The sequence below is a fragment of the Ailuropoda melanoleuca genome, chromosome 1 (assembly GCF_002007445.2).
Source record: "Ailuropoda melanoleuca isolate Jingjing chromosome 1, ASM200744v2, whole genome shotgun sequence".
In the NCBI taxonomy this organism is placed as follows: Eukaryota; Metazoa; Chordata; class Mammalia; order Carnivora; family Ursidae; genus Ailuropoda; species Ailuropoda melanoleuca.
The window spans coordinates 69,649,626-69,675,125 of record NC_048218.1 but is presented as its reverse complement, the minus strand read 5'-3'; the positions used below and the strand labels follow the sequence as shown (position 1 = coordinate 69,675,125).

General features: G+C 41.8%; 2 protein-coding genes across 19 annotated transcripts in view; both read left to right on the top strand.

The window, feature by feature from the left end:
* DLG1 (discs large MAGUK scaffold protein 1) overlaps positions 1-25,500 on the top strand; it is a 1,062,265-nt gene that overhangs the window by 179,323 nt on the left and 857,442 nt on the right. The window lies entirely within an intron of this gene.
* On the top strand, positions 7,222-11,734 carry ARMCX2 (armadillo repeat containing X-linked 2). Of its 12 annotated transcripts, none has more exons than XM_011237474.3 (5): positions 7,222-7,300; positions 7,913-7,972; positions 8,519-8,582; positions 8,906-8,978; positions 9,345-11,734. In XM_011237474.3, the coding sequence occupies exon 5, from the start codon at positions 9,474-9,476 to the stop codon at positions 11,301-11,303; it is 1,830 nt and encodes a 609-aa protein (XP_011235776.1). In that variant the 5' UTR covers positions 7,222-7,300; positions 7,913-7,972; positions 8,519-8,582; positions 8,906-8,978; positions 9,345-9,473; the 3' UTR covers positions 11,304-11,734. The 12 variants fall into 12 exon arrangements, with proteins under 12 accessions (XP_011235776.1, XP_034516381.1, XP_034516371.1 ...); XM_034660490.1 differs by having other exon boundaries at positions 7,901-7,972; XM_034660480.1 differs by having other exon boundaries at positions 7,553-8,081.

Below are 25,500 nucleotides of genomic sequence, written 5' to 3'. Positions count from 1 at the left end.
CACCGCTATAACTAATGTGGAAAGATATCCCCTTGTGGATAGTTTAGTTTAGTCTACATATTTTTTAGAAAATGAAAACATCTAATATTTTTTTACACCTGAGTCTGACAACTAAGTTTCATACCCACTACATGAAAGGTCAGCAAAAGAGGAAGAGTACTATTATTATATTTTGTTATTATGAAAAAAACCTATTGCCAGAATGTTTGTGAGGCATTTTATTAACTAAGAAAAGGCATCTCCTGCTATGCTACCTGAAAAAAATAATTCCAGGATAACATATACAGTATGATGCAATATTAAACACACACATCCACATTCTTACACAGAGAGAAAGACAAGGAATGATAATTATTGAGGCTTTTTTTTTTCTTCCTTACAGTTTTCTGTACTTTCTAAACCTTTTGTAGGCAGGATTAATGTCTTTTGAATCATCTGGTTTCTTGTTCTGCTCTCCACCACAGGTCAGTTGGTATATGTAGTACCAGATGCCAGTCCCGATCACCAGTCCCGCTGCCATCAAGCCCGAATTCTGGGCACGGCCCATGCTGCAGCTGCCTCGGATATCTCAGGAGTCTCTCCCAGGCTAGCGAGAGTGCGTTGGAGGCAGGAGTCCGACACAGCAGTCAAGTGGGACCTAAGGGACAGGGGCGTGGGTGTTTGGGGAGGAGGGAAAAAGGAAATGAGGTGTTGGGCTTCTTCTTTTTCATCCCCACCCCACCATCAATGGATGGACCAGCAGACATAGACCAAAGTCACAAGCAGACAAGAACAGGAGATGCAGAGACTCAATGCTCCGGTGGATGGGCTAACACCCGAATGTGGGTCCGAGCCCCGACATTTCCCTGTTCCAGAGCCAGGCTGTCAGACCTGTCTCCCACCTCCCAGTTCCCCCATCTCTTTGCTCCCTGATAACCGCTTCCTCCCCTCTGCCTCTCCAGTCACCTAAGCCAACCATTTCTGCTGCTGGTACGGTCTCTGCCTTTTACAAGGCATGAAAAAGAGGCTTGGTTCCGGTGTTCCCATGGTGAAACGCAGAAGCAGTTGTGATTGCTACCCTCCACCCTCACTCCAGGAGTCTTCAATCAACACCCACCCGCACACCGACATACAGGAATCAGGAACGGTTTCCTCCTCATCCCCCTTGTCCTCCGTCCTTGCCCACAATCACGCCACCTCCAAGGAAATAGTGAGCTGGTTACCTGAGCCGAATCTTCCGTCTGGACCAAGACTGCAGTACGTAAGCTCTTGGTCACGTGAGGCTACATCACTGGTGAGTTGGGGTCCCAAATTTCCCCTCCTATTATAAGCAAAGAGGAGGACGACCCGCCCCTTCCCCACCACCACCCACCACCGCGCCGCCCAGCCACTGTCGCTTTTTTTAAGTCTCTGCACAGCCAACAAATGTGTTGTCTTTCTGATCACTGGAAGGGACAGCATCTTCTCCTGTGGCCCTGGCCGAGTGTATTGCTTCTCTGGAGGAAAGGTCCCATCCTTTTCTCTGCTCCCTCCACGTAGTTTCTTTGGAATCCTTAAGGTTCCCCTCTGTAGTCCCGAAAATACCTGGAAATGGGGATGGGGGAAGGGGTATCAGGAAAGGGAGCAGAAAGAAAAAATGAATTTTATTATTTTCTTGTTAGCCTTATTCTGTTTCTTATTTTAAACTCTATGCATCCTTTTTATTATCAGAAAAAATGATAGAACTGTGTTCATTAAAGGAAAAAAAGATTCACTTAAAAAATGACATGTATCATAAACAATCATACTTACTGCATAATAAGTTTTGCACATGCCACTCAAATCAATCTTAACTTCTTCTACAACTTGTCACATGACAAGATCCTGATTTAGCGAATCAGTTATCTGAGGGTTTACAAATATACTAATATGGTAGAACCAAATAAGCTTTATTTCTGGAATGCAAGAGAGTTGTTCAGTGTTGGAAAGCCATTCATTCATTTATTCAACACATTTACTGAGCACCTACTACATGCCATGCAGTGTTCTTGATGCTGTGGTTACAGCAGTGAATAAAAGAGACCTCGATCTCTAATCTCATGGCCCTTACATTGTAGTCAGAGAGACAAACAACAAACAAGATAAATAAACAAAATATATAGCACATTGCTAGTGATACCTACTAAAAAGAAAAAAAAAATAAAGGCAAGAAAGGAAGACACGAAAAGTTGAGTTGGGTTGAACATTTAGATAGTGTGACCCGAGAAGGAATCACTAGGAAGGTAAACTTTGAGTAAAGACTTGAATTCAATGAGGAATCTAAGTACGGTGATATTTTGGATAAGAATATCCTAGGCAGGAGAACAAGGAAATGAAAAGGCTCTGTGAAGAAACAAGCCCAGTATATTCCAAGAACATCAAGGAAACCAGTATGGCTTGAGCTAGAGAGAGAATAATAGAAGATGAAGCAGAGAGAGAATAAGGTTGAAGAGAGTAGGGTCTTGTAAGTTATAGTAAGGACATTTGCATTTACTCTAAACATCAGGGGAAGTGTGGGGGGGAGGGCAGAGTTTGAACTTGAGGGATGTGTTGAGAATAGAGTATATGGAGACTAGAGTGGCAGGGAACCCAGTCTATCTAAATCATTCATTGCAACAGCAAACCAAAAGAGAAAGGAAACCTTTCAATCAAAGTATTTGATAAACTTAGCCATTCCTGAATATTTAAAACTGTTAGTAAAATAGGAATAGGAGGAAACTTAGTTTATGCAGTAAAGAATTATACATAATTTAACAAATCATACTTGGTTATATTAAATCAGATATAAAACAAAATATCCTTCTCCTGATAAAGAATATATCAGAAGATCTTCTTTTTTTATATAATAATATTTTTTATTATATTATGTTAGTCACCATACAGTACATCCCTGGTTTTTGATGTAAAGTTCCATGATTCATTAGTTGCGTATAACACCCAATGCATCATGCAATACGTGCCCTCCTTACTACCCATCACCAGCCTATCCCATTCCCCCAGCCCCCTCCCCTCTGAAGCCCACAGTTTGTTTCTCAGAGTCCATAGTCTCTCATGCTTCATTCCCCCTTCTGATTAACCCCCCTTTCTTTATCCCTTTCTTCTCCTACCGATCTTCCTGCTTCTTGTGTTCCATAGATGAGTGAAACCATATAATTGTCTTTCTCTGCTTGACTTATTTCACTTAGCATTATCTCCTCCAGTGCCGTCCATGTTGCAGCAAATGTTGAGAATTCGTTCTTTTTGGTAGNTCCTAGTTCTTATGTTCCATAGATGAGAGAAATCATATGATAATTGTCTTTCTCTGCTTGACTTATTTCACTTAGCATTATCTCCTCCAGTGCCGTCCATGTTGCAGCAAATGTTGAGAATTCGTTCTTTTTGGTAGCTGAGTAATATTCCATTGCATATACCGACCACAGCTTCTTAATCCAGTCATCTGTTGAAGGGCATCTCAGCTCCTTTCACGATTTAGCTATCGTGGACAATGCTGCTATGAACATTGGGGTGCATATGGCCTTTCTCTTCACTACGTCTGTCTCTTTGGGGTTAATATCCAGTAGTGCAATGGCTGGGTCATAGGTCATAGGGTAGCTCAATTTTTAACTTTTTAAGGGACCTCCACACTGTTTTCCAGAGTGGCTGTACCAACTTGCATTCCCACCAACAATGTAGGAGGGATCCCCTTTCTCCACATCCTCTCCAGCAATTGTTTCTTGCCTTGTCAATTTTTGCCATTCTAACTGCATAGGGTGGTATTTCAGTGTGGTTTTGATTTGAATTTCCCTGATGGCTAATGATTTTGAACATTTTTTCATGTTATCAGAAGATCTTCTGACCTGGCAGATTCCTCATTCCTTGTGGGCTACCAAGACCACAGAACTTATGACTTGGCTCCACTCACTGACATTATTTCTTTGCATTGTTTTGTTGTTGTTGTTGTTGTTTCAGTACTAGTAAACGTAAGTGAAAATAACCTTGAAAAAAGGAGAGAATAACCCTGGTAAACACAACTCCTTATTGACAATGTATCCTATTTCCAGGCTTTCTAGTTATGTCCTTCTGTCCCTAGCCAGTATCACTTTTTGGGTATTGCCATTGAGAACCTTGTTGGGGACACTTCAGGTAGTAAGGCCGTAAGTAATTTGTCTTTACTAATGTATCTTTTTCTGCATTTTTACAATAAGCAAGTATTTTCATAATCAGAAACCATCTGTAAAATTGGAACTCGATGCAATTAAATATTTAATGCATGGAGAAAAAGGTTGGATATGAAGACATCAAAACATCAAAAAATCTCTACATGGAAGTGTTATGGGGAATATTGATTTGTGTCTCTATTTTTTTTGTATTTTTCAAATGTTCTATGAGGCTTTAGTAATTCAGTTTTATGGCAAAATTGTCAACCTGAAAAATTTTTAAGACCTCTCCCCACTCATTAAAACATTTCTTCATACATGTTTTTTAAAAAAAAGGAAAAAGGAAACAATATGTCAGAAACAGCAAAATTTACACTAAATGATGAAACAAAAGAGGCCTGCCCATTTTCTTCAAGAATAAGATCAGGAGGCTGTCAGCCACCACCATTACTCAACATAGTTCCTGAGGTTCTGACCAGTGTAGCACATGCAGAAAAGAAAAGAAAAAAGGTATAAATACTGGAAAGGAAGAAATGAAAAAAATCATCGTTTGCAGATGATCATGTATAAATACCTGGAAAAACCAAAGTATCACCTGAAAACTATTGTAATTAATAAGATAGATCACAAAAATTGGCAGACATAAAATAAATACATAATAGTAGAACACATTCCTTAAGCAGAAAATTCCCTATCAGAAATTGTAATTGGAGAAAGAAGAGTATTTCAGCAACAAAGGCTACTAAATACCTAGGAAAAACCTAACAAGTAATAGGAATTATTTAGCTGAAGAAACTTACGGAATTTGATTAACAAACACAAAAATAGATCTGAACAAAATGGAGACATACCATATTCCTGGAGGGGAAGTCTCAATTTTAAGATGTTAGTGTTTTTCAAATTAATTTGCAGACTTACTACAATTACAATACAAATTCCAAATGCTTATTATGTGTTTACTGTTGCTTAATCTGGAACTTGATTAATAACCACAAATGCACCTACTAATATGTGCATAAAAAGGACAATGGGAATTTTTAGCAGTGGCTGAGAGTGGAAAAGATATCGCACTCAGAGCTCTTTCTCTGTATACTTTATATATTTCTTTATTATTCTGAATATTTTAACCACTAATATATGTTACTTTTTTTCACCAGAAAAGAAAAAACCAAGAGTTTCCTAATCTGGATTATTATATGTAGCACTCTCTAGGCCATTGTATCAGTTCTTAATATTTAGGGGAGCAGTCACAGACCCTTTCAGAAACTGATGAGGTCATTGACCTCTATCCCCCTCCCCCCAAAAATGCACTTAACCACACATCCACTCACAAGCAAAACCTTGTGTACAGGCTCAGGTACTGCACAGAGGCGGCGGGTTGAGAAAGCCTACTCTAGGTTCATCAGTATGGACAGTGGGGAGACTCCCTGGGCCCCTGGCATACATTTGGCTTAGGGGGCAGCAGAGCGGGTGTGGGCTGCAGGCAGCGACCCTGCAGCAAGGCTAGGTTCTCCCTGGGTGCCCCGTGGCAAGGAGGCCAGAGGTAAGAGGCCCAGCTGGCTGCACCGCCCAGGCCAGGTGGTAGCAGCAGCAGACAGCGTTGAGCAAGGTTAACTCAGGCGCCATGAATGAGGAATGAGGGCAGAGCGGGCCGACCTGGGTGCTTCCCCCGCCAGCAATCACTCTTTCATTGTGGAAACCCACACCTGCAGGGCTCTGTGGCAACAGCAGTCCCTTCTATGTATCCCTGAGTTACATCTGTGAGAATTTGGGGAAGGGAAGAAGAAAGAGAAGAAGCCAAAGACAGTTACTCAAGTTGGTCCCCTGAGTAAAGGTGGCGTTTACTATCTTGCTCACCTGTCCTTGTGTGCTTTTAGAGGGAGCGACAGAGTCAAGTGGTTGAATGCAGGGAATAACAGGCTCTGGAATCTGGGAGGAGGGAGAGGGTCAGCATCTACCCCACCCTTGACAAAACGGGGGAATTTGGCCACCTCTGCATCCCTCACTTTTGTCCTTTCCTCCTCCTAACAGCTCTTCCTTTTGCCCAGGGCTGAATCACGAAACTGGAACCTAATCCAGGGACAGGTGTTCAAAACTGTCATGGTTACAGCCATCAAATTACAGGAGGTTCACACAGCAGTCAGCAATGGTTTGGGAACATTAAATAAATGTTTTTCTCTAACAGAACAAGACAGGATCATTTATTTATCCAACTTAAAAGCTGCCCCAGAAGGAGAAAAAGTAGGATATTATTTGCCCAAAATAAATAAGATTGGACAACTGAACATCTCTCCATGGATCAATTTACAGATCACATGAAAACATGCTTATCTTGTTGAGGAAAATTCCATTTTTAGACGTTCAAATACCTTAGCATGTTTTGAAAACTATTTCCTATGGGGCCAATAGAATTCATTTTCTGTGTGGTAAAAATTAACCAAAATTAATGGTGCCTTCCAATATCAGTGGGAAATCTTCTCTATAAATCATGCAGCTTTTTTTTGTTGCTGCTTCCCACACTGGTATTTTCTTACTGTAAAAATAAAGGATGGTGATCGCTTTAAAAACAAATCAGAGAAGTGATACAAAAATACAGTCCCCATTCCCACTCCTTGCCTCCTTTCTGACACTCTGCCTCTTACCTATACTGGAACGCAGGCCAAACTGCAAGGGAAACGGTGGGCACTAGGGGATGGGGGATTGAAGGTGGAGCGAGGAGAGAGTGTCCAGTTGCTCAGGAAAGAATGAAACAATTCCCCAACACACACACAAAAATAAAACTTGCCAATAGCCCTCCAAGAAGATGCATCCCATCCCCGGTATCTCGAAAAAGGCAAATCTAACACAGGGAGAAGGGGCTACTTCTGGCCTCTGGGACTACAAAGACAAAAAAAAAAAATGAGTGACAGGACCCGATGTGGTGGGGTGAGGTGGTAGTGGGGCTAAAGGAGGGGGCTCATGCTCTCGGTGGGAGTGGAAATTGGGGACCCACGCTTACTGGCGATGCAGCCCTCACGTGACCAGGAGCTGACGTGGGCAAAGGTACTTAAAGCCCTGACTGCCGTCCTCCGTCCTCCTCTGGGTACCAACTCTCTTGCGCTGCGCACTGCCGTGCGTTTAACCCAGGCGAGGAGGAGGAGGAGAAAATTCCCCCCAGATCCGGGCAGGTGGGTGTGAGGGTGGGCATAGCCTGGCACTCCTGAAAGGGGTAGCTCAGAGAAGCGGGAGTCTGAGGCCGCGGGTGCCTCTGCCTCACCCGCCCCTGGCCGGCTTTCCAGATCCCCGCGCTCAGTCGCAGCTCATTTTGGTGGGCGGCAGGGAGAGGGGGAGGGGGGAGCCAAAAGACTCTGATATACTTGCGGAGAATCTGCTCACTTCTCTCGCCGTCAGTGTTTTCTGGTTTTGTTTTTGACACTCAGGCCCCGCACCCCACATCCCGTCCTGTTTTGAGAGGAGGAGGGAAGAGAAATAAACGTGGCAGAGCATACAAGGCCAGCGGGGCGGTTGGGCAAGGGTGACCGGAGGGGACGCAGTTTGGAAACAAGCCGGCCCGGCCCGTTCACTCTCACCCTCACTTTGCAGATAGCTCCTCCGACCACCCGTCCACGTTTCTCTCCCTCCCCGGCCGGCCCCCTGTCCTTTGGGGGTGCTGGAAAATGGGTGTGCCAGCCTCTGTAGGGGAGATGGCGGGTTGGGCGCTGTCTGGGCTTCACAGGAGGGGGGGACCCTGAGAGAATTTGGTATTAAACCGCTGTGCTAACTCCCAGACTGCTTTCCAGACACCTCCAACCCACACAGCCCTTCATCCCCGTTTATTCAGTCCTGGAAAAGGAGTTCTGGTACGCCGGAGGGGAGTCATGGCGGTTATTAGGGGATTTGGGTTGGGGGGGTGGGAGGCGGAGCCCAGAACGGAGAAACAGTGGAAAATCACGACCCTCAAACCGAAAGGTCAGACATCGGGGCCCCTGTTCTGCAGGCTTATGCTAGGTCTGGGGCCTGGGGGCTGAAAGACGGGTGGTCATGGGAGGAAGACACTAGACTGTTTGGCAGTAATCCCTCATCCCGCGTCCCATCCAGCTTTTGCTGCACCCTCGCCCCGCCCCCTCCCACTTCGGTGCAGGAGAAGGGGTGTGGCTGTGTGTCCCGGAGAAATGGCGGACGGACGGGGCGGGGCAAAAGGGAGGAGGGGTTGAGCGCCTGGGGAGCCTGCGCAGCAGGGGGGGAGATTGGTGTGGGATGGGAGGGGTGAGAAGAGTAGAGGGAATTGAGAGGTTGTCATGCTGGTACGCGAATGCTAGTAGGCAGTTATGGGGACTTATGTACTGGGATTCCATCCGTCGGGCTCTCAGTCTCCAATGTCTGGTGTCTGTATTTCTACCCTTCAGTCTGTCCTTAGGATGAAGCTTTCACTGAGCTGAAGGAAGAGGAAACGGCCCCGAATTCTTGGAGGTCAGTGTGGGGGGTGGAAACTGTCTGGGAACCCCCGGTGTGGGTATGGCAGAAACCAGAGCAGAGTCTGGGACCAGAGGCTACTCTTCCCCCATCTTCTCCCTCTTCACAAGACATCCTTGCCTTGGGCCTGTCCTTTTTGGTGCAGAGAAAGGGGTGTGGCATCCGCCTTCTTGATTAATGGTTTGAGGAGGAAGGGTTACGGAGGGAAAGAGGATCCCTGAGAGGGGAAAACTTGGCCCGTAAGGATTCAAATCAGGAAAGGAAATGGAATCCATCTACCACAGACCCCCAACACAGCCCTTTCTGGGCTCTCTCTTTAGGTCTGTCTGAATTGGGGGCCCTGCACAAGTACAAGCCTGGTGGAAAAAAGTAAACTGCTCCTGCTCCCAGCAGGTTGGTATGTGCATGACCACCATCTGGGAACTCTTGGGGGTGACTGTGGGGGGATCAGAGCAGCATCTGGGGGGTCTCTACTGTTTTTCCTGTTCTCCATCAGCTTTCCTAAGGTCCATACTGCCTCTCATCCCCCATGTAGGTGCTGGGAAATTGGGTATTGGCATTGGGTAGGGCCAGCTAGGGATGAAGCTGTAGAAAACCTTCTATAACCTGGGTCCTGTATCCACAAACGCAGGCCTTGACACCTGTGCCTGGGTACTCGCCCACTCACCAAGCCTTATGTTTCCAAGCTCTCCTCTCCGTAGGCCTGGTTCCCATAAAGTGAGCCGGAGCCTTAAGTTTCGTTTCTGTCTTTTCTCCCAGGTCCTGCTCCGCTTGCAGCCTGGGGGAAACCTGTGAGCCTGAGTGGAAGTGCCTCGCCCAGACGTGCACACATCCCGTTTAGGCAAGCCAGCTACACGTCCTGGATCAGAGAATTACTCCAGCCGCACCATGAGCCGAGTTCGAGATGCTGGCTGCGTCGCCGCCGGGATAGTGATTGGGGCTAGTGCCTGGTACTGTGTCTACAAATATGCCAGGGGAAGAAACCAGACAAAGAAGAGAATGGCCAAGCCCAAGACCAGGGCTGTGGCTGGGACTGGAGCCAGGGCTAGAGCCGGACTAAGGGCGGGATTCACAATTGACCTTGGGCCGGGATTCAGTCCTCCAACCCCAGTCCGTACTCGGGCAGAGGACAGGGCCCAGGATGAAGCCTCTGCTCTGGACGCAGCTGGAGCTGAGGCAGTGGCCCCCGCTGTATCCAGTGCTGAGGCTCAGAGTGGGGCAGGAAATCAGGTCCAGGAGGCCGAAGGGGCGGGGGTTGGGCCTGAGGCTGAACCAGCAGTTGGGGCCACAACAGCTTCCTCAGTGGCACCACCCCCCGGGGAGGCAGAGGCTTCGGTGGCTGCAGAGGTCCCCACAGTGGCAAGGGCTCCCAAATTGCCAGAGGCTCCTGGCACAGCAGAGGCTCCAGGGGCGCCAGCGGTGCTTCCCAGGGCACCAGCACCTACCGAGGCGGCAGCTCCTACAGAGGTTGCGGAGGCTCCTGTACCCGCAACGCCGCCTGCCGCGCCAGTGCCTTCTGGGGCAACAGTGCCTACTGGGGCTGCAGAAGCTCCTGGGACTTCAGGATCCCCCAGAGCAGCAGCTCCCTCCAAGAAAGCGACCCCTGGGGCTCATACCGGCGCTATACCTAAGACCGGGTCAGCGACTGGAGCTGTACCCAAAGGCGGAGCCAAGGGAACCAGGTCTCGGACTGGGGGCAAGGGCAAGGGCAAGAAAAACAAGGTGGAAGTAGATGAATTGGGGCTGGGCTTCCGCCCCGGGGATGGGGCTGCAGCAGCTGCTGCAGCCTCGGCGAATGGGGGCCAGGCTTTCCTGGCAGAGGTCCCTGATTCTGAAGAAGGGGAGTCCGGGTGGACTGACACGGAGTCGGAGTCAGACTCTGAGCCTGAAACCCAGCAGAGAGGGAGAGGGAGGAGACCTGTTCCCATGCAGAAGCGCCCCTTTCCTTATGAAATAGATGAGATTCTCGGTGTCCGAGACCTCAGGAAAGTCCTTGCTTTGCTTCAGAAATCGGATGATCCTTTCATCCAACAGGTAGCTTTGCTCACTCTGAGCAACAATGCCAATTATTCATGCAACCAAGACACAATTCGCAAGTTGGGAGGCCTCCCAATTATTGCAAACATGATCAACAAAACCGATCCCCACATTAAGGAAAAAGCCTTAATGGCCATGAATAACCTGAGTGAGAACTATGAAAATCAGGGCCGACTTCAGGTATACATGAATAAAGTGATGGATGATATCATGGCCTCTAACTTGAACTCAGCAGTACAGGTAGTTGGACTAAAATTTTTAACAAACATGACTATTACTAATGACTACCAGCACCTGCTTGTCAACTCCATTGCAAACTTTTTCCGTTTGTTATCTCAGGGAGGTGGAAAAATCAAAGTTGAGATTTTGAAAATACTTTCGAATTTTGCTGAAAATCCAGATATGTTAAAAAAACTGCTCAGCACCCAAGTGCCATCATCCTTTAGTTCCCTTTATAATTCTTACGTGGAATCAGAAATTCTTATTAATGCCCTTACTCTGTTTGAGATCATCTATGACAATCTCAGAGCAGAAGTATTCAACTACAGAGAATTCAATAAAGGTTCCCTTTTTTACTTATGCACTACATCTGGAGTGTGCGTTAAGAAAATTCGAGCCTTAGCCGATCACCATGACCTCTTGGTGAAAGTGAAAGTTATAAAACTAGTGGACAAATTCTGATCGGCTATGTGCTCTCAGAAGACTTGAAGAAATTTCTTGATTTTCCAGTCTGGAAGCAATGAAAATTGAAAGTTACTGCTTTTCCACTTGTTCATGTAGTAAGGGGATCCTTTCAGCTGCCAGTTTTGAATAATGTATCATCCAGAATGATGTTATCTGTGACAGTCTCCAGCTTTAAGCTGAACCATTTTATGAATACCAAATAAATAGTCCTCTTGTACTGAAAACACATTTGTGACTTTAATCGTGCTGCTCGAATGGAAATATTTTTACTGGTTCCTCTATGTGAATTGAAGTGTACCTGTCCATCATAAATAGTCTACACTTCTGTCATTTGTTTTGACTTGAATTTATCCACCAAAGACTTCATTTGTGTATCATCAATAAAGTTGTATGTTTTGACTGACAAAAAAAAGCATTCTCATGTTTTTAAATCTAGCTGGTGAGATAAGGTACATAAATACAAAAGGATTACTAATAGCACCTGGGCATATGTTCATTGTCAAATAAATGCTATCTGGTTAAACGAAGAAGTTGCTATAGAAAGCTTTAAGCTGGGCTCTGAAGGGACAGCATGAGAAAACACAGAGGTTTCAGGTGGGGAAAATGGTTTGAAGATAGTCATGAGGTGGGAAATCTGTTCCTGTGATAAGAAAGTAACCAATTTGCCTGAAATGGAAGCTGTGGGAAGAGAAGTGATGAGACAAAAAGGTGGAAATCAAGGGTGAGGAAATTTAGGAGGAGATCCCGACTCCCCAGCTGAGATTGAAATACCCTATCATATCCTGGGAGTTACTGGACATTTGTGACAAAAGGAAAAATAATCTGGTGGCCATGTGCAAAATGGATTGGAGCTGGGATGGGGTTAGGCATCAAGACTGAAAATGAGGGGCACCTGGGTGGCTCAGTCAGTTAAGCGTCTGCCTTTGGCTCAGGTCATGATCCCAGGGTCCTGGGATCCAGTCCCCTCTCCTCCCTCACCCCATCCCTCCACCCCCTCCCCTGCTCATGCTCTCTCTCTCCCTCTCATAAATAAATAACATCTTTTTAAAAAATACTGGAAATGAGAAGTGTTATTAGGAAGTTATGATAAACCAAAACAGACGGTAAAGGGTGAAATAAGGTGGTGACTATAACAATTGTTAAGGAAAGGTGGAAACAACAGATGCTTACCAAAAAAAAAAAAAAAAAAAAAAACCAAGATCTGCTGCCTGACTTGACTGTAGATTAACAAAGACGGAGAATTGTATGATCTGGTGCAGGTCCTGACAAAGAAAGCCCCCTTTCTTGGGCAGTTCTGGTGACCACGAAATGCCAAAATGAGTTATCATTTCTAATGATGAGACAAAGCATTGTGACAGAAAGAATGATTCAGTGCAAAGAGTGGTTTTTTTCCCTAGGGTTAGAGATCTAGGTCTGTCTTCTCTTAGAAGAAGGGGAGTGGTGAGGCCTTTATGGGAACCCCATCCCCACCCTTAAATTCATTTAAGAGCAGATGCATCTTCTTTGTTCTCCTCCCTGACCCACTGAAACGATGAAAGTAGAAAATGGGGAGGGTCCCAGAGATTTTTCAAACCCAGCCTGCTTTCCTGACACCTCTCACTGAACACTTATTTTTATGCAAGTGTATGGTAACATGAGACAAGGATAGAGATGGGGACTACTGGGAGGGGGTCACATAGAAAAGGAACAGATGGGTATTATATATTGGTACAATTTATCTGGACAGCAATTTGGTAATCTGCATAAGAAGCTATAAAGATGTTAGAGAGGAGAACACAGGCAGCAACCTCTCTGACCTTGGCCACAGCAACTTCTTACTAGACACATCTCGGGAGCCAAGGGAAACAAAAGCAAAAATGAATTACTGGGACTTCGTCAAGATAAAAAGCTTCTGCACAGGGAAGGAAACAATCAACAAAACTAAAAGACAACCTACAGAATGGGAGAAGATATTTGCAAATTTCATATCTGATAAAGGGTTAGTAAAGCTCCTATCAAACTTAACACCTCCAAAATAAATAATCCAGTTAAGAAATGGACAGAAGATATGAATAGACATTTTGTCAAAGAAGACATCCGGATGGCCAACAGATACATGAAAAGATGTTCAACGTCATTTATCATGAGGGAAATACAAATCAAAAACCTCACACCTGTCAGAATGGTTAAAATTAACAACACAAGAAACAACAGATGTTGGCGAGGATGAGGAGAAAGGGAATCCCTCTTACACTGTTGGTGGGAATGCAACCCGGAGCAGCCACTCTGGAAAACAGTATGGAGGTTCTTCACAAAGCTAAAAATAAAACTACCCTATGACCCAGCAATTCCTCTACTAAGTACTTACCCAAAGAATACAAAAATACTGATTTGAAGGGTCACATGCACCCTGATGTTTGTAGCAGCATTATCTACAATAGAATAACTATGGAAAGAGCCCAAATGTCCATCAACTGATGAATGGATAAAGAAGTGGTATATATATATAGTGGAATATTACTCAGCCATCAAAAAGAACGAAATCTTGCCATTTGCAACAATGTGGATGGAGCTAGAGCGTATTATGCAAAGCAAAATAAGTCAGTCAGAGAAAGACAAATACCATATGATTTCACTCATATGTGGAAGTTAAGAAACAAAACAGATGAATATAGGGAGAAAAAAGAGAGGCAAACCAGAAAACAGACTCTTAATAACAAACTGAAGGTTGATGGAGGAAGGTGGCAGGGGATGGGCTAAACAGGTGACAGGTATTAAGGAGGACATTTGTTGTGTTGAGCACTGGGTGTTACATGTAAGTGAGGAATCACTAAATCCTACACCTGAAACCAATTTTACCATATATGTTAACTAACTAGAATATAAATAAAAACTTGAAATCAAACAGAAAAAGGAAAAAGAAGCTATAAAGATGTACCTACTTTCAGAAAAGCATTCCACTTGTAGGATTTTTTTCCTAAGGAAATAAATAATTTCACACAGAGAAATACACAAGGGATGTTCATTTCAGCACTGTTTCGAAGGGAGAAAAATTAAAAGCAACTTAAATGTCTATTGCTATGGAACTGGCTAAACAATAGGTGCTATGTCCACACAATAAAATATTATGCAACTATTAAAATCTGTGATGTACTTCTATCTTATTGACATGAAAAGACATTCACCATATATAAGAGTCTGCGGCAGCAGTCTAAAAAGGCTCCTGCAACTGAAAGGTAAATTCTTTCAGATGTTCCTGTAATCTCTGTGTATTTTTTACACAGAATCAATCATATTGTACATCAGCGGTTCTCAGTGTATCCACAAACCATTGCAGATGCCTGGAACAGTAAGGTCAAAATTATTTCCAAAACAATTGAACATGGTACTTGTTATTTTTCACTAGGTTGACATTTACATTAATGCTGCAACATCAATGGTGGGTAAAATTGCCAGAGCTTTAGCATAGCCAAACTGTACTGGTAGTGATTGACTTTTTTTTACAGCCACACAGGCAAAAAAATTTATAAATCTCGCTTCATTTTAAAATGCTATGAAGGGGCACCTGGGTGGCTCAGTCGGGTGAGCGTCTGCCTTCGGCTCGGGTTGTGATCCTGGGGTCCTGGGATCGAGTCCTGCATTGGGCTCCCTGCTCAGTGGGGAGCCTGCTTCTCCCTCTACCTGCTGCTCCCGCTGCTTGTGCTCTCTCTCTTTCTCTCTCTCAAATAAATAAAAAAAAATCTTTAAAAAAATAAAAAATAAAATGTTGGAAAAGAGCACTTATTTATAATGAAAGTATTAATTTTATTAAATCTCCATTCTTGAGAGCATGCTTTTTCTAATATTCTGTGTGATAAAATGGGAAGTGTGCACAAAGCACTTCTGCTGTGTAGCTTGAAACAATGGTTGTCTCAAAAAATATATTTGCATGCTCATTTGAGTTATGCCCTGAATGAGCTGCTTTTTTATATGGAGCACCATTTTTACTTGAAAGAATGACTAGCAGAAAATCTCTGTTTTTTTCAGACTTGGATGTGGGGCAGACATTTTCTTAAAAATGAATGTGTGAGGGGCACCTGGCATCTGACTCTTGATTTCAGCTCAGGTGATGATCTCAGGGTTGTGGGATCAAGGCCCACATGGGGCTCTGCACTCAGCAAGGAGTCTGCTTGAGATTCTCTCTCTCCCTCTCCCTCTTCTCCTGCCCCTGTTATCTCTCTGTCTCTCTCTCAGATAAATAAATAAATCTTAAAAAAAAAATGAACGTGTGAACCTTCAAGGAAAACAACTGACTGTATTTGTCACCAACAATAAATCTTGGGCCTTCAAGCAAAATCCGAATTTTCAAGGATTTTCTGAAGAAATCACTGGCTTTTTTTCTCCTTTTAGGAGAGAGATGATGGAGGACTCCAGGTTTTACTTGGTTGATCTTCCTTGGTTTTACTACGACCAGTGTAATTCATATGACATCAAACACATGGCCATTTAATAAAGAATATCATTGCTGTACTAACAAGGTGACCCTAGGTGAGGCTAGACCCAAGATTGTTTGAACCCTTAGTAGGGAGAATCTGAAAAGATGTCAATCCTGGAACAGTCATGTCTTCTTCTTGGTGAAGCAGAGGTGGTGTCTGAGCTCATACACTGAAGATGGATGGATCAGCATCTCTTGGCTCGATCCCAGCTATTAGGGTAATCCACCCAGCTTCCTTTGCTCTGATTAACAGTGGAAACTTCCATCCACTTCAGATGAAACCTATTCCTGCACAGAGACATGTAAATCTGGCCTTATGAATGAGCTAAGAATCACACAATAGGCAAATATTTCATTTCCTGAAGTCTGAGGTTTTGCATCTTAAATCACATTCCGTGTGAGGGATCAACAGCACAGTCCAGGTGTGGCTGAGTCTGAAGAGTAGCTATTTGAAAAGATTTAACTTCTAATAACATATAGTCACAAAATAATTATGGGTACCAGGAATTAAGCACCAGCTATATACTGTTCTATTATTCCTAAATGTGACTGGTGAAACATTCATTAGACATTCTGTACTGTAGTTTTTTGCTTTTTACATTGTGTGTCCAGGGCATGCGTGAAGTGGGACAATCCTCACAACCATGTTGGCGCTGAATAGTCCTGTCTTCCTTGCTCTAATTAATTGGTCTGGGTAAACAATTGGATCATGAAGTGATCATGTTCTTTTTCTTTAATAATATGAACTGACAAATTCAAGGACTGAGAATACATTGTTATTTTAGTGGTAGAGCACAAGGATGAAATGATACAAACTGCTGCTTTTGGAATCCCTAGAGCTGCACTTGTTTCCACCTTTTATCAGGTCAGGTTATTCAATTTTTCTACTACTTGTAAGATATATCACAGTATCTTTCCTTATATTCCTTTTGTGTGCTTAAGCAAGTGGCTACAGACTAAAAGTAAGCCAGAAATAGGGTAGTAAAAAACAGAGTCTCAAGAAAACATGGGATATGTGGATTGAGATGGGGATAGTACAAATGAGACTTCCTTCCACATCTGGGGTTGAAAACTAATAGCCTACAATTAACTGAGTGCTTTCCCTCTTACAATAGGTTCTTACATGACAAGGTAGGTGTTCCTATAGAATGACTTCATAGAAAGAATTAGTTGGGATCAGATATTTATTTCTAAGGATGCTGAGCAACTTCCAGTGAAAACAATGAGTAGACTACATTATGGAATATCTGATTCAATGTAAAAGACAAAATAGAGCCATTACAGAATTCTATTACAGGAATCTCCTTCCACTTAAAACTGTCAGACCAAAACAACTTGAAGAATGAGTTTAGAAATTGGTCTATTACTTAAATGTAATTATCAGTTGAATTCACCACTTTACTACATTTCCTCAGTGAAACTGGGAACACTGGTAACCAAAATAGATGATCTGGAAAATTCTGAGCCCTCCTAGGCCTTTAAAAAATAATTCCCACTACATCCTCCTTATAAGAAAATAAATAACAATATGTCTCATGTTTCTTATTGAGCCTCACACTTTGAAATATGAAAACACTTTAGGTCTGATGGTGATACTGCAATATCAGAACAAAGAGATAATTATAGATTTTGAGGGTGCCTAAGAACATAAGTTTATATCAGTCCATATTAATTACAATTGGGGAAGTCACCTATTATATACTGATTAGCTCTAGACTTAAGTTAGATATGAATGATAAAATTTCAGAAGGGATCACTAAAATAATAGAGTATATAATGTCTAAGGCAGTAAAGAAAAAAATGCACTAACAAAAAAATCCAAAAGAAGGTAAGAAATGAGAAAAATGGACTCTCAAAAAAGCAAGACAAATAGAAAGCACAATAATTCACATGTATTAGTAATCATAATAAGTGAAAACGAGCTAAAGTCAGTAGTTAAAAGATACTGTCAGATTTTTTAAATCCAGCCACATGCTAAAGAATAAGTATACAGAAACTCATAAAGTAAAAGGATACAAAAATATACAAGTACTAACCAAAAGGAAGTTGGCATAGCCAAATTATTACGAGACAAAATAGATTTTAAGACAAAAAGCATTATTAAAGATAAAAATAGGTGAATGGTTAAATAAACTGTACATCTATATCATGAAATACTATTTGGCAATAAAAAGGAATGAACTATTGATACACACAACAACTTGAATGAATCTCAAGGACATTGTACTGAGTGGGGAAATAAAAAGCCAATCTCAAAAGGTCACATACCATATGGTTCCATTTATATAACATTCTTGAAATGAAAAAATTATAGAGATGGGGAATAGGTTAGTGGTTGCTAGGCATTAAGGTCTGGTGGAGTGAAGAGTGTGTGTGACTAGAAAGAGGTAGTACAAAGGAAATCTTTGTGGTGATGGAATAATTCTGTATCTTGATTGCAATAGTGTGATAAAACAGTGTAAAACTACGCACACACATTGTACTAATGTCAGTTTCCTAATTTTGTTTTCACACTATAGTTATGTAAGGTATAACCATTGAGAGAAACTGTGTGAAAGGTATGGAAGACCTCTCTGTACTATCTTTACAACTCCCTGTAAATCTATTATTATTTCAAGATAAAAGTTTTTGGAGGCGCCTGGGTGGCACGGCGGTTGGGCGTCTGCCTTCGGCTCAGGGCGTGATCCCGGCGTTGCGGGATCAAGCCCCACATCAGGCTCCTCCGCTATGAGCCTGCTTCTTCCTCTCCCACTCCCCCTGCTTGTGTTCCCTCTCTCGCTGGCTGTCTCTATCTCTGTCGAATAAATTAAAAAAAAATCTTTAAAAAAAAAAGAGAAAAGTTTTTGAATGATGGTAAAAGGTTCATTTCACCAAAAAAAATAATAATTCTAAATGTATGGGCATTTAATAAAGTAACCTCAAAATATATAAAGAAAAATCTTACAGAACTATAAAAAGAAATGAACAAACCAACAATCACATGAGAAAATTCAACATACTTCTCTAAAGTTCTCAAAGGACAAGGAGAAAAAAATTGTAAAGATATAGAATAGTGAACAATGCAATCAACAAGCTGATTTAATGGACATACAGAATCCTGCACCAATAATAGGAGAATACACTTTCTTTTTAAGCTACATAGAACATTTATAATAATTAATCATGTACTTGGCCATAAAGCAAGTCTCAACAAATTTCTAAGAATCTGTATCATAAAGACCATCTTATCTGACCAAATGCAATTAGGATAGAAATCAATAACAACAAGATAACATTTTAAAAACCCATGTGTTTGGAAATTTTAAAACATGCTTCTAAATAATTCATGAGTTGGAAAAGGAAACATAATGGAAATGTTTAAATACTGAGAACTGAATAATAATTAAAATACCAGAGATCAGATTTGTGGAATTCAGTAAAAACAATATATCAAGGGAAATTTATGTTCTTAAATTTTTATGTTCTATGATATGTTTAGCATAGGCAAATCTATAGAGACAGAAAGTAGAATTGCGGTTGATGAGGGCTGGAGGGGCAGTGGAGGAGAAATATAGAGTGACAGCTAACAGGTACAGGGTTTTTTGGGAAGATGATAAAAACATTTTAAAATTTATCATGGTGACGGTTACACAACCCTGTGAAAACACCAAAAAATGTTGAATCATACATATTAGTGAATTGTTTTGTATATTAATCGTCTCTCAAAAGAGCTGTTGTTATTTTAAAATCTTATGTTAGACAAAAAAAAAGACTAAACATCAATAAGCTAAGTATCCAAATTAAGTTAGAAAAAGACTAAGAGAATTAGCCTAAAAACAGAAGAGTGAAAAAGACAAGAGCAAAAGATAGATAAAATAGAAAGCAAAAATACATTAGGCAGTATTAACAGAGACAAAGATTGTTCCTTTGTATGGTAATAAAAAAGGCAAACCTTTGGTGAAACTAATCAAGAAAAAAGTATAAATAAGCAATAATAATGCATAAGCAGATATTTGAAAGATAATACTATGACTAACTTTATGATAATAAATTTGAAAACATGGATGAAATTGATGCATTCCTTGAAAAATAGAACTTATCAAAACTTACTCAAAAAGAAAAACCCAAGGTGTCCTATAACCACTGAGGAAATAAATAAGTAGTTTAAAAGTCCCTCTACCCCACAAAAAAAAGCCCAGATGGAATAGATAATTCAAATTTTATACAAACTCTTCCAGAGAATAGAAAGAAGTGTTACTATCCAATGCATTTTACAAGACTAGTACTAACCTGTATATCAAAACCAGAAAAAGTCAGTTTGAAAAAGGAAAATTATAGGTGTCTCACTTATAAACATATGTGGAAATTTAGAACAAAATACCAGCAAGTAGAATTCAGCAATGTAGTAAAATATGTCACAATCAATATCGGAAAGCAAAATTGGCTTAGCATTCAAAAAAAAACCTATGAAAGCTTAATTGACAAATTCTAACACTTACATGGAAGTATTAAACTTCAAAGATGTTATGTCCATTTTGAGAAATAAGGATAAAGAGGAGATACTTATTCTACCAGATAATAGGATATACTACAAAACCATATACTACAAAACCATATGTATTAGTCAGGGTAACAATAGGTGTGCTGCATTAACAAATGAACCCCAGAATCTCAGTGAAATAAACACAGGTTTATTTCTTGTTTACATAAAATTTAATCAGGTTTGGGTAGCTCTGCAGTCTTCCACACTGCACTCACTGATCCAAGGCTTTGTCCATCTTGCTGCTCCTTCATCTTACATGGTCTTTTTTACAGGTGTTTAAACTACTTTGGCCCAGAAGTCATTCACATTACTTTTGCTTATAGTATCCATCCAGGTCTAGTCATGTGGCCCCAATTCAAATGCAAGGCAGGCTGGGAAAGTTAAGGAAGTACAAAGATCATTTGGTGAGTATTAGCTGTCCCTGCCATATCTTAGTAATAAAAACAATATGGAAGAGATACATAGATAAATGGAAAGACCTAAAGACAGATATAATACAGAAACCTAATATACTGTAAAATTGGCACCACAAATCGTTGGAGAAAGGATGCACAGTTTAGTACATGGCATCAGGAAGACTGGTTTACTATTTGGGGGAAAATAAAACTGGACTCCAGCCTAGCACCAAATATAAATCTGGACACCAGAGGATGAAAGACCTAAATATGAAAGTTAAAATTATGAAGTTGATAGAACATAATAGAGAATATCTTTGTGGCCTACAATTGAATAACAATGGCTTAAGCAAAACCTCAGAACTACATACCATAAGGCAAAAAAGATTAATAAATTTGATTACATAAAAAACGAGAATTTCTATTCAATAAAGGACACCAGGAACAAAGTTAATCGATAACAGATAGAAAAACTATATTTGCAATATGCTAAACTAACAAAGAATTAATATCTGGCGTACATAAAGTAGTCCTGCAAATCCAAAGGACAGGAACACACCACCCTAAATTTGCAAAATATATAGAAAGTATACTCAGAGAAGAGGGAAACCAAACTGCTTAGAATGCATGATGTTCAAACTTATTATTAGTCAGATAATTGCTAATTAAAATACAATTACAAATATATTTACACCTATTTGGCCGGCAATTAAAAAGCTGGGACAAGCCAATTGTTAGTAAGGGTCCAGAGATAATAGGAACAACAGAGACCCGGGAGGGCGTGGGGCCCCCTCCCAGCCTGAGGGGGTCTGGTGGAAGCCCACCCTAGGGTCTGGCTGGGCTCCCACCTTCTCCCTCCTTGGTCCCTGTCAAACCCCCGGCTGGGGTTGCTGTCCAGAATGAACCGTGGGTGGGGTCGGCGCATCCTAGCAGACAGCCCTTGGCGCCTGCAGCCTCAGGGGTGCTCCAACCACCCTCGTTCTCCCCAAAGCGGCCCTGGCTCCCTGCCTCCCCTCAGCGTGACGTGGGGCCCCATCAGCCTGCCATCTCGCCCCGTGGCGAACCCAAAGTCTTACTGTATATAACTCCAGGTGACGTTTCTGTATTTATAGCAGTGTTGAAACCCCACGTGTTTTGCACAGAGAAGCACCCTCTCCAACCCCCGACTTTTTCCCACCCCCAACAAAAGGTTTTCAGAATCCTTAAAGTTCCTGGGGCAGGTGGAAACAGGCTCAGGGATTGTGCCTCGGCTGCAGCAATGATTCCAAGGAGCAGCTATGGGGGTGGGAAGGGGAGGGAACCACAATATTTTTTTAAAGTCATCCAAAAAAAGATTTAAAAAATAATTATTTAGGACGTTTGTGATTTGCCGACCTTGCTATAGATGCCTTCATGTTACCGATGATTTCCTGTGGTGGGGGCTTGTCATTGTGTACTCATTTATTTACCAACTCCTGGCCTTGATCGGACAGTGGGCACCATCCCCCAGCCCCCAGCTCTGGATGGGCCCAGCATCTGTGTTCTGTGATGTGATTTGGAGGTGGGGGGGGTTGTTCCTTGCACATTTTACAGTTACCTCATTTTTCCCATGTATGTATTTGAGAAAATGCTAATATAAAGAGGAAAAAATGGTTCTTAAAGCTTAGATGTGTAATTCTTTTCCATTCCATTGGATTGACATTGGCATGTAGCATTTAACATAACTAGTATGTTGTATTATATATGTGTATACTGATTGAAATTTATAACAGATTTGTACTTTTTTAAATTTTTTTTTATTTTTTTTAAAGATTTTATTTATTCATTCAACAGAGAGAGAGACAGCCAGCGAGAGAGGGAACACAAGCAGGGGGAGTGGGAGAGGAAGAAGCAGGCTCCCAGCAGAAGAGCCTGACATGGGGCTCGATCCCAGAACGCCAGGATCACGCCCTGAGCCGAAGGCAGACACTTAACGACTGAGCCACCCAGGCACCCCAGATTTGTACTTTTTTAGAAATGAAAGTTGCTAGTTCTGCTTGACCAAGTAGTGTGATGATTTTTTTTTGAAATATTGTTGCTGATTTTAGAGGGATATTTACTAATAAATGTATGGTGTATATCAAGTATTGCCCCCCAAAATAAAAATACACACAAATTCATGTATACAGAATATCATAAGTTTAAAAAGAACTCAAACAAAAATATATACATCAAATATATTAGAACAGTAGCCTCTGTGGAGGAGGATAGAAGTGAGGAATAGAGATGAGAAGAAACAAAGTAGTAAATAAATGAATAAAGAGAAGAGGGAAAGTTTTGATTAGACCAATGCAGATGGTATGAAATGAAGAAAGGAATACGGTTATAATCCTCATCATCTGAAGTCCAAAAAAAGGGGGGGAGGAAAGAAATCTATTGATGTTGTAGTAGCATAAAAAGCTAAGACTGTTGTAACAAAAGACTCAAAAATAGTATGACTTTTTAAAAAATTATTTCCCACTTACAAAAGAGTCTCAGGTTAATGTTCCAGGTCAGCAGAGAAGTTCTGCTGCACATGGCCATTCAGGGCCCCATGCTCATTCCATGTTATTATACTCCACTCTCCACTAGGTACTCAGAGTTCTCTCAGAGTTCTCTCCATTCAACTGGTAGATAAGAAAAAAAAAAGCACAGATCAGGCATGGAGTTTTATGAGGGAAAATCTGGAAATGATGTACATCACTCTTGCAATTCACTGGACTAAACTCAGTCTCATGGCCACACTCATTCATAAGGGACACTGATCATTGTCGTCTAGCTGGGTGCCCAGGAGAACGCAGACAGCATGGATATTGGAGAGCACTAACAGCCTTTGCCACATTGTGCAAGAACTTTGTGAAAGGAATTATAAAATGTTATTAAAAGATATTAATCATTCAGGATGCTGGTCACAGTGCTTGCTTTTCCTGACTCTGGGTAACAGTTTTCAAATGTCTTCAGACTCACTGGTACCTTTCTCTGGGCTGGCCTGATCTTCAGGCCCCAGGCCCCTCCCTCCACCTTCAATCCCACAGGCAGTACTATCTTCCATTTCCCTAGCAACCATGTCTATCCACCAAAATGGGGGTGTGGGTGTGCAGGGATTGGGGATAGAGAGTGGGCAGGAGGTCAACAATAGAGGCAGAGAGTGAACATGAGATTTTTACTTACTTCCTCATATTTTCCAGCACTATTTCAGTCTTTAAAAATAAGCATCAGCATGCAATCATTTTCACCACCAGAAAAAAGGCAATGAAATTATTTTCACTGAAAAATTAACAAGGAATCAATATGAGGAAAAATCTGTCACAAAAATTTTTCCAACCTAAGAGGGAGGCATCATTTCAAGTGCCTTAGTCCAATTAAGTTTTACAATTGTATCATTTTTCTAGGGAAGCAGTGTTAATAAACATGCTAAGATATTTAATACGTTTTTAGACTGAATCCTTCTGAACAATGAGATTCAACTCTGGGCATAGGGAAGAGCTGTGAGGCTGAGGCAGACTAGCGTGTGGAATGTGAGGGATGCAGAGATGGTGTGATCCTCCCTGTTCTGTCAAGAGTGAGGGAAGGTGCTGTCTCCTGACCCCCTTCCCATATTCCAGAGCCTCTCATTCTTTGCATTCAGGCACCTGACTCTTTTGCTCACTCCAAGGATGTACATGGACAGGTGACCAAGGTGGTGACCTGAGTAAATGCATTTGGCCCAGTTTCCCACAGAGATAATTCAGTCCCAGCATAGATAGGAGCATTGTTCCTACCAACAGAAACCAGAATGAGATACCTCCTAGACCTCTGCAGCTGAGGGCTTCCATGAAGCCCAGAGAAGTGATTGCTGAGGGGAGAGTCCCCCAGACCCATTTGTTCTCAGTACTTACTCATGATGCCTGAGTAGAAGCTGCCCTGAATCATCTTTGCTGCCTCCCACCTGGCCTGAGGAGTGCAGCCTGGTGAGTCTCTCATCCCCAAACTCCAGAGAACCCAGGAGGAACCTAGCCTTGCTGCAAGGCAACCTTGTTGCCTGCCTGTCCACTGCCTCCCTTGTAGCCCCTCATCCAGGCTTAGGCCAATATCCAAGGAATTCTCACCCACTGACCATACTGATTAACCTAGACCAAGTGTTCTCTGGTCAAGTAAAAAATACATGGAAAATATATGCAAAGTTGTGTGTTGGGAGTGAAGGGAGGGTGTATGTGGATTTTTCAGGAGAGAGAGGATATAATTACCAACATATTCTTGATGGTAAGTATGACCCTCAAAGATATTAGGAATCAGACTAAACAGAAGGTCTGTTTATATTTTTTTTCTAAATAGGATGACTTTTGTTTTCTTTTAATAATGAAATTTTACAGTCATTGTAAAAATATTCAAACAATGCAGAAATGTATTCAGCCATTCATTTAATAAGTCTTTATCGAGTGCCTATGCAAGTTACTGAGAATACAACGGTGAGAAAACAGACTAGGCCTTTACACTCATGAAGCTCACAGACTAGTGGAGGATATACATTCACCAAGAAATCACACAAGTGTATGTATAATTATAATTTCATATAAGTACAGAAAAGGACTAAAACACAGACATAGAAGAGTATATACCAGAAGATCAAGACACACTCTGAGGCAGTAGATAGGGGACAGGAAAATTCCCCTAAGGAAGTGAAATTTGAGCTGAAATAAGGAAAAGTATAGTTAGCTAGGCAAAAAAGACGATATAAATATCTTGTAATCTCACTGCTACAGAATGCCATAGCTAATGCACTGTGGCATATCCGGCTATTTTACTATCCATACACAAATTGGTATGTACATATATGTGTATATATTT

Excerpts from the sequence above, each read along its gene's own strand:
- ARMCX2 (XM_034660511.1), top strand. The coding sequence starts at position 9,474 with ATGAGCCGAGTTCGAGATGCTGGCTGCGTCGCCGCCGGGATAGTGATT.